Source organism: Coenobita brevimanus, chromosome 4 (genome assembly GCF_032717465.1).
Source record: "Coenobita brevimanus isolate Jiangsu-jjx chromosome 4, ASM3271746v2, whole genome shotgun sequence".
Lineage (NCBI taxonomy): Eukaryota > Metazoa > Arthropoda > Malacostraca > Decapoda > Coenobitidae > Coenobita > Coenobita brevimanus.
This window is the reverse complement of record NC_136957.1, coordinates 38,540,289-38,554,318: the sequence shown is the minus strand read 5'-3', so window position 1 is coordinate 38,554,318 and position 14,030 is coordinate 38,540,289. Positions and strand designations below refer to the sequence as shown.

General features: G+C 42.3%; 1 protein-coding gene across 1 annotated transcript; it reads left to right on the top strand.

Annotated features, from left to right (window-relative positions):
• The first annotated feature begins 7,049 nt into the window (after window positions 1-7,049).
• LOC145396785 (uncharacterized) lies at window positions 7,050-11,651 on the top strand. The gene is made up of 3 exons (XM_080270079.1): window positions 7,050-7,180; window positions 9,432-9,552; window positions 11,391-11,651. The coding sequence occupies exons 1-3, from the start codon at window positions 7,050-7,052 to the stop codon at window positions 11,649-11,651; spliced, it is 513 nt and encodes a 170-aa protein (XP_080126205.1).
• The last annotated feature ends 2,379 nt before the right edge of the window (window positions 11,652-14,030 follow it).

Here is a 14,030-nt window from a genome sequence, read left to right as displayed (position 1 = left end):
TCTAGCTTTTAGGGCAACACAGGCTCTATGTAGATGGGTTCTGTGCAGGGAACGTAAAGAACTCTAGCTGTAACCTGTGTCTTTCTCTAGGCCAACATCTCCACTTGTTTAGTTCTGTTTATCTTAAATGAAAACTGCTGAACCAAACTTGCAACGAATGTTTATTAGAAAGCGAGTGAGTGAGGGAGTGAAAGTGTGAAAGAAAGTGTGAGTGGTACCCCAGGTGAGAATCTGAAAGAGAGTGACTGAGCGCAGGAGTGAGGGAGTGTGATTAAATAAGTGTGAAAGTATGACAGTGACCGTGTGAGGGTGAGAGAGTTAATGAGTGGGTGGGAGGGTGAGTATGTCAGAGTGAGGATAACAAGGTCAGTGTGAGAGAAGGTGAGAAGGCATGAATATGATGGTGTGGGTGTGAGAGCATGAGTGTGAGAGAGTGAGGATGCAGCAATAAGTGTGCACGAGAATCTGTGCGAGAGAGAAAGAAAAAATGTGACAATGAGTGAATGTGAGAGTGAAAATGACCAGTAGTCAGTGATAATGACCAGCAGTCTGCGAAAAAGTGTAGAGCGTGAGAGAGTAAATGGATGTGTGTGAAAATGAGTGAGAGAGAAAATGAAGAACTGAGTAATAGTGGGAGTGAGTGATTATGGAACTGAGCAAGTGAGTGAAAACGTGAGACACTGAAAATAAGGCAAGGATGATGGTGATGGTGATGATGATGATGATGATGATGATGATGATGATGACGGCCATGAGTCACAGGGAAGGAGGTTGGACAGACGTGAGAAAAAAAATGTAGGAGATGCGAGTGAGATGCAAAATGGAACCCGACACAGTAACTCATTAACTTTGATTTCAACGATATTTTTGGGTTAATGTGTCAACCCAAGCCATCATCATCATCATCATCAGCCGTTGAGTGTCCACTGCAGGACCGGCCTATCCCTACCGCAGCAGGGACGATACAGCCAATGTATCTCTACCCAGTGGCTTAGGCTGTCTGGTAGAGACTGTATGTAAGGTGAGAAGTACTTGTGAGTGTAACTGTAATGTTGGAGTGGCTTTGGATGTGTGTGTAGTCTGTGAACCATGTGCAATCGGCCCGCCTTAAGCCGACTGGGTGCAAGCATACTAGTATGAGACACTGGTTCAACCACAACACCCCTTTGTCCACCAAATCAGTAAGTGGGTCGATGAACACTTCCCAAAGTTTTTACAGCTCTGGCGGGAGGCGAACCCGCGTCCACCAGCGTGCGAGACTTACATTCTACCACTGAAGGCTCCCAACCCATGCCAGTCTAGGTATATTAGAAAGGGTCACCCAGACCTGGCAACTGACCGTCTCATCCCCCTTAAGTGGAATTTCTGAGTTCTTCACTTGTTCCCTTCCTCCCGTCGTGTTGGCAGCAAGCCCCATGAAATTTTCGTTCAACTGTTGCGTGTCGTAGCCTCAACAAATATTTGGGTGCTTTCCTTATTTGTTACAAGCAGTCTCCTTGGATAATGCCCTTCCAGCTGTTCTCAAAGTCTCCCACCTCAGCCTTCTGCTGGAGTATCCATTCACAATAAATGCTGGCATCAACCCTCCCCCTATCGCAGAAAGACAAAGCGGAATCTTCTGGTTCCATCTAAAGCAGTCATATCCTGCAGAAGTTGCAGAAAAATAGGCCACAACAAGTACCCCTAATGTAAGTAGTGCTTTGTTAGGACAGCATGCAGTCCCTGCCCATAAATGCCTTCTGTCACAACAGGGAAATCCCTGATGGCTTCGCAAGAAGCATCCCTGTATCCCTTGAATAGGGCGTCCATGCAAACAGCAACCTGTCACCCGTGGCAGCCGTGCTTTACGGACAGCAGGTCTCCATCAAATCAGCCGGTGTACCGTACCTTAAAGCCATCCTACGAACTACAGTATGTCCTCGCAGAACTGGCTGCCGCCATGTTACTACCCAGGGATGGTGGGAGTTCACACAGTATATTGATAAGAAGTTCAAGCTAGTACATGCTCATATCAGTAAGACACTGTTATGGAGAGGGACGTACGAGGGGCTCAAGACACCTGCAGCATTACTTTCCTATGTCAGGAAAAAGGGTCGTCAAAATCACTACATATACCCCTGCTGGTCTGAAGATTTCTTCATCTACCCATCTGTGGCAGAAATCTCGGTGATCCTATCTTGGCCTACGAGGAGGTGGAGGGGAAATCCTGGAGGAAGAACTCAATGACAGGAGCTGCAGAGCGACCACCATGTCTCTGGATACCTACAGTAGCAGGAGCCAAGGTGTGATTGCATCTCACCAAGCGTCACACGACAGGGAGTGCCATGCAGCCTTCCTCATGCGGCACTCGAACAGCCACATGCCTCAGACTGCACTGGGGGGAGCACTGTGGACCGTAGCCACAGGTTGATATTACTGTATTGTGTTCTAGTCGCAGGGCTGATCTGGGGCACCTCCAGGGAAGACTCCTCATTACACTGTATACTGTATCCATATATGCACGGTTCCAGTTGTATGTATATTTCACTCAATAATGACCAGGAAATACTACGTCTGTTTTCAGATGAGCTTCTGCTTATTGTATTACAGTGATGGTGCTTGTGATTGCGTTGGTGATAGTTATAGAAAAGTAAGAAAATAACACTTACCTTATTGACCAACATCTCGTCGACCATGACATGGTTTCTTCAAGCATTAACCATCACCCCTTTCAATACGACGGCGTCTTCTTTATCTTATTCCTGCTTCCGTCAGGTAATATTTTAATTTTTGTCGAGGTCTCCCATAGAGCAGGGATGTCAGAAGCACTCTAAGCATCGAGCCTTTACATAATATAAGATGCCACAATGCTCACTGCTCTGAAAATGACATATACCGTATTAATCGTTGTTATATCATAGAGAGTTGGTCTCGGTGACTACAGAAATAATATTCATGAGACTGTCAATTTAATGTCATAGATAGATAGACAGATAGTAGACAGATAGATGGATGGATGGATAGATAGTTAACTTTTCTTTAACTTTTTATTCGATGACGTCTTTTCTAACTGTCGAAGAAAATTATTCACATTTTAAAAGGTACCTGCTTGAAAAATATGGTTAAGACACGATCTCCATTATTCTTTCCTCGATGATTTTTTTTTCTTCACTATGGCTATCACAATTCAAACCAGCCCAGACAAGATCTTTCCCAGGAACATAAGCGGCTGCCATTTACCCTTTCAGTTCGATAACGTCTGCTTTCAATGCTTGCTAACACTAGACGTTTTGATTTAGTGTAATGTAGATAAGCATCATGATCATACACCCACCCTAGCAACACCCACACACACACACCCTGCCTCCTAGCATCACCCACACCCACACACCCTGCCCCTGACCTTCACCAGGCACACACACACTTTGGTTCTCATCCCCAACACACACACACACACACACACACACACACACACACACACACACGAGATAAGTTCTTCGTATTTTTTAACAGATATCCAGAACCAAACCCTGCCAGCCCTTTCATGTCTGCTTGGTCTGTCTCCTCCTCGTCACTTTTATATATTGCGTACATCAGAGTCCAGTTGCATGGAGTAAAACGATTAATTGTATCATCATCATCATCATCATCATCAACAACAACATCTACGTCACCATCATCATCGTATCATCATCATCATCATTAACATATGTCACCATCATCATCGGTATCATCATCATCATCATCATCATTAACATCTACGTCACCACCATCATCGGTATCGTCATCATCATCATCATCATCATCTACGTCACCATCATCATCGGTATCATCATCATCATCATCATCATTAACATCTACGTCACCATCATCATCGGTATCGTCATCATCATCATCATCATCTACGTCACCATCATCATCGGTATCGTCATCATCACCATCATCATCATCTACGTCACCATCATCATCGGTATCGTCATCATCACCATCATCATCATCATTGCTAACATGTAGAGGTAAAACGGTCAACAAAAAATATAACTCCAAGGCCTTAATCTCTTCCTTACAATGATGCGCATTATATTTTCCTCAGCTACCTCCATACAGTTTAATTCGACACAGGAGCGACTTTTTGACTTAGAGGACTTGTAGATCATTGCTATTATCCTTATTTTAAATCCGTGGTCTCCTAGGCTGAATAAATAAGGGTGCGTATTCTCGTCGGTTAAGGAAGCTCCCAGACACCTCTTCCTAAGCGACTTATTTTACTTAATACACCTTGCTGCCCTCTGCTGTGTTATTTAAATCATTCAGATATCATCAGACACTTTATTAATACCCGGCTGTATCCAAAAATAAATCGCTAAGAAAGAGGTGCTAGGGAGACTCCTTAAGAGACGAGAAAAGGAGCTTTAGTCACCTGGAAGTAGAAAGCAAGACGTAAATGAAAGGATTAAACTCATTATCACTCTGACAGGTGGGATTTATTGCAGGTAACTAAAAACTTAAGCCAGGAAACCATTTACAACGCTGGGTGGTCACCATATAAACAACCCATACGTGTTCCCTATGTGTCGGCAAGTGGGTTGGCTGAGGGCTAGTGGCCCTCTCCGTAAAACAACTAACTCAAAGACAAATGGCCACCCCTTACGGCATCATGGCGTCCGGCTGTAGATAGGTAGATAGGTAGAACTAAAAACGTAAGCCAGGAAACCATTTACAGCGCTGGGTGGTAACCATATAAGCAACCTATACGTGTTCCCAACGTGTCAGCAAGTGGGTTGGCGGAGGGTTAGTGGCCCCCTCCGTAAAACAACTAACTCAGAGACAAACGGCCACCCCTTACGGGATCATGGCGTCTGGCTGTAGATAGATAGATACTGAAGACAGAAGGAAAAACGTCGACTGGTATCGTAGGCAAAACATTAGGGTGCGTTCCTATTTGTGAAAGGGAGTATTAACTCAGACTTCAACGTTCTGTATGGTAGGACCTCTCTCAGCTAAACAAAATCGTCTGTTACCATCATTACATTACTTCTGGAATTATCTTTGGTAAGGAAAGGGATAGCAAAACTGACACCTGTTAAAATGATATCCGTACCGCTTGAATACATGCATTTATAATTAAAATGATATCCGCACCGCTTAAATTCATATTTATGGTTGAAATTATATTTGTTTCGTTTATATATATATATATATATATATATATATATATATATATATATATATATATATATATATATAGATAGATAGATAGATACATACATACATACATACATACAAATAGTTAAACTTATATTCGCATTCTTTATATAGGCCTACATACATTTATAGATAAAATGATATTCACACTGTCTATATACAGTATATGCATTTATAGTTAAAATTATATTCGCACCGTTTATATACATACATTTATAGTTAAAATGATATTCACCACGTTTATATAGATACATTTAGTTAAAATGGTATTCGCACCATTTACATACATACATTTGTACATTTAAAACGAAATTCGCACTTTTTATGTAGATGTATTAATAGTTAAAATGATATTCACACCGTTAAATTCATGCTTTATGCTATTCGCATCGTTTCTATGCATGTATTCATTCAAGTGTTTTATACATACTGAACTATTGTGGTGCATCACTGTGTATGCTGTGTATGCGTTTGTGCTCTCTCTCTTACGTAACAGAGGATGTGGCTGTTGCACTGATAGATCTTCCTAGAATATATCATTAGCTGAGAGGCATTCGTGATTGGCTGATATGCAAGTTATAAGCTGTCTGATAACGTACTATGGGGCACAAAAGTATCGGTGCACAGGGGGTCCGATGCCTACTGAAAACATCCTAACAACAGCTGACATTACCAACGTCTTATTGTGTATAAATATTGACTTTGTATAAACATAACATTTGCTATATGTTTGCAAGAGGATAGTGCTAGCTGGCGATATATGACACCTCCCGACATACACGTAGGTATGTCGGACACTAATATTTCAGTGACCTTCGTTCTGTAGTCCCAGATGTTTCACGAATTTTAAGCACCGTTACTTTTGCGACCCTATACAAAGCAGTGTTATGCAGACCGGCCGCTGTATACTTGAATACATGCATACATACTTGCAAAGGATACAGGTGATATACAGATACACGCACGGCTGTAACATAGGCTGTGGTGATGAAATATAAAGCAAACTAGGTGTTGATGAAGTGTATTGCAGAGAACGACGAGTATTTAAGTATTTTGAATTATACAGCTTATATCACTTCATTATGGTGAGGTTTGTCGTTGTACATACCGAGATGCCTTTAAAAAAATGATCACTTTTATCTCCACTGCATCACTTCAGTTGCATAATGTTATTCGGCACACACACACACACACACACACACACACACACACACACACACAAAATCGTGTATTGGTTGCTTATCATCATCATCAACCTATGCCATTTCCCCAACTTTCCAACTGGGGAAAACCAAAACAGAACCGCGTAAAGGCTACTTTTTTCTTCCGTACTTATCTCACTCTCTCACCATTATCAGTTTCTCTCGCTCGTCCTCTGCTTCACATACGACAATCCCCATCCCTCAGTAAACCAATAAATCTTCCTTAACAAATTCTTAGTACTGTATTTCACTGAGGTCGTTAACGTCCAGAAACAGCGACACACACACACACAAACACACTCACACACACCATTATGTTGTGCTGCCGGATAACTCAACGCTGCTATACTCCCACATGTCATGGTTATCAGTGGTCGTTTGCTTACCACACTGTCGTTCTGTAGTGCTGGTGTTATTGTTGGTGTTATGTGTGAATTTCCCATAATATCTCCTTTATCTTGAAGCTTCATAACAGGCTTCATTTGCAGGCTCTCGGATTTGGGATCATTCTTTAAAAACAAGTCATTGTATATAGGTGTATTGCAGGGTGAAGGGAACTGTGTTTGATTAATGCTAAATGTCACAGCACAGAATCCACAGTAACTTAGTGGTATTGCCCTCAACTCGTGATGCTCGTGTGTTCTGTGTATCGAGTTCGGACCCATGACGCGGACATCTGAAGTGTGTGCTGACATCACGTACTTCCCTGTTCTTTCATCTGCTCCCGTCCAATCGGTTCATATTGTTGTTACTGTTGTTGCTCCAGGCTCAGTTGGTGGTGAAGAAGGTCGACTGTAGGTTGAAGCTGTCGCTTTCCGGCAGTCCACCATCCTTCTTGGTGGATGGGGAAGGAAATGAGGAACGTTTGCCGCCCGATGAAGTCGGTGCCACTCAGAAAAAGCGTTCCCCGTTCATACCAATGACATACAGACTGACATGCACAAACATAGCCATAAGACACTTCAGAGTCCATATGCACCACTCATTACATACATCTCTTTCCCACTCGTATTTGGCCAGCATAATGAACGGTTTATTTTGCTTACTACCTTCAGTCTGGGGAGGTCAGCTCCTACATTGGATCAGTTTGTATGTTACAGTCAGCGTATGGCTTCACAATACGCAGCATTTTCCTGCTGCCGATTTGACCTGTCGAGAAATTTCTTTAATGATTGTGAACGATTTCCCTCTTCTCCATACTTCCTATATTTAGCGGTAAAGTGGATGGAGCAAGGACGACATGTAAATACTGAGTGTGCTGTCTCGACGAATCCTCGTCACATCATACCAAGATAATTCCCTGTCAAGATCAGAGCACTGCACAATCTCCCATTATCGTCTTAACAAAATTACTCTGAATAGTCTCGACCTCTTGCCGACGTTGAAAATGGAATTCTCTCTTTCTAAGATACACCGTTTCACATTTTTCATATATCATAAGCAACGTATTATCTGTGATTATGAGCCTTCTCAGAACACAGTAACCATATTTACCAGCCTATATATCAACGGACAACATGATACATATTTTTAACTAAATATCAGACAGCAATAACATTCTCTTCTGTATCTCCATAAGCATTACCCCCCCCCTTTTTTTTTTGCACCTATGTGGAAGTTTATCAGCACTCCCATAGTCCTACCAGCTCTTAATTTTACATTGTAAATCGTCCCTCCATAGTCATTTTAAAGCGTAATTCCTGCCAAGCTGCAGACCCCAAATCATGAGGCACAATGTAAGTCTGCACGGGCCACGCTGCAAACATCATGTGAGGTACAATTTACATTGGTTATGAAAAATTACTCTGGGGAGATAAACTACCTTATGCAGAATCAGCCCGGCAGGGGTTAAAGAACCTAAAACAAGCATATTGGCTACTGTTAACCATCAGCAATATCATCACATGTAATAGCCGCAAGGTTATTTCTGCCCTTCAGTTCGTACGTCATGCACCATTGTTGTTGTTGGTGTTGTTGCTGACCACTGCGCACTTCGGTTGGCGTACATCACTCAAAAATGGTTGTCTCCCCTAAGTCTAACCACCCCTGATTGGTTAAGACCACAGGAAACGCCTTGCCTGCAGCTGGTTGTGACCGATCAAATAACAGCAGAATATATGCGGCTCGAACCAGTATACACCGGTTGACATTTTACCGTTCACCTTTCTGTTTAATCGATCTATCTGTCTATCTGTCTGTTCATCTATACATGTCTATATCTATCTATACAGTATACATATCATACCAACATATTAAAATGTCTTGTCATGTTACTTTATCGCCAGGTGCATTGCTACGTTGTCGGGTGTTCCTGTTTTACTACCTGTATACTGCAGGGTGTTATGACATTGATGAAGTTGCCATATTGCAGGATGTTACCACGTTGCCATATTGTTGGGTGTTATGTTGCAGAGTGTTGCCATATTAGAGGACTCGTGTTGCAGTGTTGTCATGTTATTATATTGGAGGGTGTTGGCATTCCGGGTGTTGTCATATCATGAGGTGTTATCAAATGGTTGTTACTTCATTGCTCGCTGTTGCCATTTTGTAGCGTGATTCCTGATGCCTACCGTGTCACCATACAGCAGAGTGTTGCCATGTTACTGAATTACAGTGTTCCTCCTTTGTCATACATTTCCCTGTCACCGTAAATATGTCGATGTCTTGCTTGTATGCCGTCACGTTGCCATATACCGTCCTGTCACCGTATACTTGCTTCCAGGTGCCGTATTGTAGGATATCGTCATTTTGCTTTATAACTGTGTGTTGCCGTGCTTCATGTCTCTCACTGTGCTGTATGGCAAGGTATGGTGGCTACTGTCAATCCCAATTTGCCTTATTACAGGTTGTGTTGTACACCTGTCCGCCAGTGTCAGAAGTGCACAGGCCAAGAATTACATACATACATACATGCAGGGAGTTTCTATGTTGCCGTATTTGTGGGTGTTGCCATACCTCTGATTGTGCCGTTTTATTGCAGGTTGGGGGGGGCCCGTGCCATATTACAGGGTGTTGCCATAACTCACATGTGCCGTATTATTGCAGGGTGTGGGGGCTGTCGTGCCTGCCGTGCCGGGAGGTGACGTGCGAGATGCCTGCCGTGGTCAGCCGGTGCTCCTGGGGATTCGTGCTTGACATGTGTGGATGCTGCTACGTGTGTGGCAAGGTTTGTAAGGCAGGGGGAGGGAAGAAGAGGAGACAGGGAGGTAAGAGAGGCTGGGAAGAGTTAGGAAGGAAGGGGAGGGTAAAAAGGCAATGGGTAACACGAGAGGCAAGGTAGACAGGGAGAGGAGGTAGGATTTGCACAGGGAGGGTAGGGAAGGGCGCGGTGTTGTGTGTTTGGGTGTAAGGGAGAAGTTAGGGTGGGGAGAGATAGAAATGGAAGGTAGAAAGGGTGGGCAATGGTAGATACGGTTGGTATGGTAGCACTGGGAGGAAGGTAGGGCAGGGAGCAGTAGGAGAAGGAGGCAAGGTAGAGGGCAAAGTAGGTAAGACAGAGGGGTGTGGTAAGAAGGGAGGCAGGGTAGGTCACAGATAAGCAGGAGAGGGAGGTAAGGAGAAGTAAGGAAGGAAAGGAAAGGTTAGATAGCATAAGTTAGGGCAGGGAGTCAAGGTAGAAGAGGGATAGGTAGCTGTAATGAGGCAGGATGGGGAAGAAAGGAGAGGGCTAGGGAAGGGAGGCAAAGTAGGGTAGGAAGAGGTAGGAAAGGAAGGAAGGGCAGGAGGTGACAGGGGACGCAACGTTGGCAGGGAGAGAGTTGGGACGGAAAAGTACTTAGACTTGAGGTAAGGAAGGGAAACAGATAAGGAGCAAGGTTGAGAAGGAAAGTGAGGTAAGAGGAAGCATGGATGGGTAGGCACTAGGCAAGGTGGGAAAACAGATCGGGTGGAGGGTAGGCAGGGTGGATGATAGGCAGGGTGGGGGGGGTGGCAGAGTGGAAGGTAGGAGTGATGGAAGGATGTTAGGAAGAATGGAGGATTAGCAGGGAGGGAGGTAGGTAGGGTAGATGGTACATAGGGGGTAGGCAGTGTGAAGGGTAGGTAGGAAGGAGGGTAAATAGGAAGGAGAGAAAGCAGGAAGGAAAACAGGCAGGAAGGAAGGTAGGGGGGGTGGGAGGTATGTAGGGTGGAAGGTTGGTAGGGTGGAGGGTGGCTAGGGTCAATGGTAAGCAGAGTAGAGGGTAGGTACGGTGGAAGGTAAGCAGAATGAAGGTAGACAGGGTGAGGGAGAGGTTACGTAGGGTGGAGGATAGGCAGGGTGAGGGTAGGAACAGTGACTAGAATAGCTAGGGTGGAAGGTAAATAGGGTGGTAGTAAGTAAGCTGGATGGAGATTAGGTAAGGTGCAGGTCAGAGTGAGTGGTGGGTAGACTAAGAGTAAGGTAGGTAGAAAAAAGCAGGGGAAAAGTAGGCAGGATGAAGGATGAGAGCAGAGGCATAAACAAGGTAGAAAAGGCAGGGGCTAGAGTAGGCAGGGAGGAGGATATGCAATGAACAGCGAAGACAGATCAAAACTCACAAGAACCCCACTTCTTTCAGAGACGCAGGGTTTATTTACAGTATAATGATCTCTCTTATTCCAGAGCCTTGGGTGGACGTGTTCGATTTGCGTATTTAATTCCACTTCTTTCTGGTATTTGTTCAAGGAAATAACGTTTCCTGGTATTAACATGGTAAAGTTGTGCTTTCTAGTATATGATTACGGAAAATCTTTAATACTTTAAAGTATCTGGTAACGAAAATTCCTTTCCTCTCATACTTGCCTAAAGAACTCTGCATTTCGTAATTTCTTTAGAAAACTCTATTTCTTCCAGTTTTTCCGTAACGTAAACTATATAACCAAACCATACGTATTCCCTACGTGTCAACAAGTGGATTGGTGGAGGGTTAGTGCCTCTCCCCGTAAAACAACTAACTCAAAGAGAAACGGGATTATGGTGTCTGGCTATAATCTGATTGGACAGAAATGCCGTTGTTGGTATTATGCAAACTCCACCGATTTCAGGGCCCCGGCGAAACATGCGGCGGACAATGGGCCTGGCACGGTCGCTGCGGACGAGGACTGGATTGTCGTCGCCCCCATGAGGTGTCACAAGGGCATGGTGGCGGCAGGAGGAGGTTGGTGGAGGGAGGCAACGCACTGGCCCTACTCAACATGGAGGAGCCGGCCAGGTGCTACAGGAGGTCGGATACCGTGGCTGACAAGATCACAACTTTCTTTAACTGGATTTCCTCACTCTTCCAGAACAAAGTCATTGATGATTAGGATATGATGCATGGTCTAGCAACATCTTCTGGTGGTCTGTGTTCTGAATTCTTGACGTACATTTTCTTCGCTAAATTTTCTATATTACCGGTCCCTGTGCAGTATATGTAGGCTTCTTTAGCTGACAAAATTTCTCATAAATGATCTTGCTATGACTTTTCCAATATGTTTTTTCATTGGTTCCTTCCCTCTTATATGCAATCTGTTTTCCTCTCTTCAGCGTGACCGAGGAAAAAACTAAACTTCAACTAGATTTCCTTTTCCTTCCTTTTTTTTTTTCTCTCTGAATTTAAAAGTTATGGACGATTAGAACACACTACGGTATTTTCTTGTCCTCTTCCTGATAGATTTCTCGATTTAATTCTTCTTGTTACAACTCCCTTCAGTAAAAACTTATCCCTTGCCCCTCTACTCTATCCTTTAGGCTCCTTTTTTCTACGTGCGTTTCCTCTTTAGTACCATATACTTTTTCTTTATGTGTGTTTTTAAAAATATTTTCGTAGATTTGTCCTCTAAATATTATACTATCTGAGTTCTTATTTCTGTGTCGGACGAGATTTCAACTTTTTTCGAGATTTCTTTCCTCTTCCAGAACAGTCATGGATGAGTAAGATCTGTTCTGACATATATAAGCCTCCTCTATGCCAGATTTTCACATAAATTCTTTTCTTGATACAGCCGACCTCAGTCATTTTCGCATCCCGATTCCTCTACTTTCTTCTATATTCACGAGCAGTTTCTCTATTGTTGTATTGTGTAAACTTGCCGCAATTTTCAATGCATTTTCCTGTTTCATTTCCCTCTACAGGCTTTGCACTTTTGTCCATATGCACATCCTCTAGTCAGGCTTGTTTCGTAAAATCTCGCCCACCAGTTTCGTTCAGTGTTTCGTCTGCTGATTCATACTCCTACGTGTTTTTTTTTTCTTGATGTACGCTTCCTTTCTTCAATAAATTTTACTTTGCTCTATTATCCTTCATTATCTTAGATGTATGACTCGTTTTCCACTGTGCTTCCTCTGCTGTTCACTATGATTCGTAAACTCCTTTATTACCATTATTAAATGACTTTCCTCGTTGAGTTTCTTTTGATATGCCATACCTCATTCTCCTCTAAATAGTACCTCATAATTTTATCTTTTTTTCTTCAGAGTATTATTCATTTTGGTTTTTGTATGGTTCATTCTTGACAGTATGTTTCAGGACAATAAGTTTCGCCCTTTCTTTTAGGTTATATTTTCCCATTCAAGAAATTATTTTCTTTGCACCTCTTGATTCAGTTTCCTCTGTAAAAATATTCATGAAAAAGCCCTTCTTCCCCTATCAGTTTCCTTATGCAACCAAGCTCTCCCTACTTCTTCCTTAGTAAATTTTCTTTGACATTTTTCATGAAACACAAAGTCAGGTATAACTATTGTGTTATTATTTTAACCTACTAAGGACACTTTTCGTTACCCGGTGTCTCTGTTACAAGCACATAATCCATTTCAATATAATTTTCTCTTGCGACTAACCCTCCTAGATGTCTGTATGAAAAAAAAAGCAGCATAAAATTACTTTTCCTCATTTTCTGTGGGAGAGTTATATCTCAGTTTTCTTTGCATTGATTCTGAATTCAAGATTCTAAATTCTCGGGTAACTTAGAGGACTGAATAATAGGTTACGAGCACATTCATTTCAACTTCATTTTCACCCGAAATGACCAAAACTTCCATCAAATTCCTCTATCTAATTCTTTGTATAAATCCTTCTATATTTTCTGCATATTATCCGATAACTGTAACTGTTATGTAATACGTAAAAGCGACTGCAACTCCCATTTTGAAGAATTATTTTGTACAATGTAGTGGTTGCGTATTTAGCCATTCATTACTCAATTCATTTATCACGTATCAACTTCAAGTAACATTTTTGTACCTGTATCGTATAGATATGTTATTCTTTCCTGTAATACTCATTGTACCTATTTTGTATTGCTTGCTGTTCTTTCCATTTGCCCTCATTACACTACGTTTGTGAAGCTTAGGAACACAGTTACAAATACCCAGATTACAGAACACATAACAAAGCTAAAGGAAAGTTTCATTTCATTTCTGTAATAAATTTTGGAGTCTCGTCCCGAAAATTTTCATTGACTTCTTTGACGTTAAAATAATATGCAGCTTTGAATAGTTTCATTGAAATTTTCCATCATAAAATATAATAAATATCTTCCAGAGTAAAGCATGCCTATAGCTTTACCAAGATTTGACTAACACACACACACACACACACACACACACACACACACACACAATGAATGAATGAATAAATAAATGAATACAAAATAACTCTCAAAATATCGTTTCTTTACTAATTTTGTCCATTACAAAATACAACA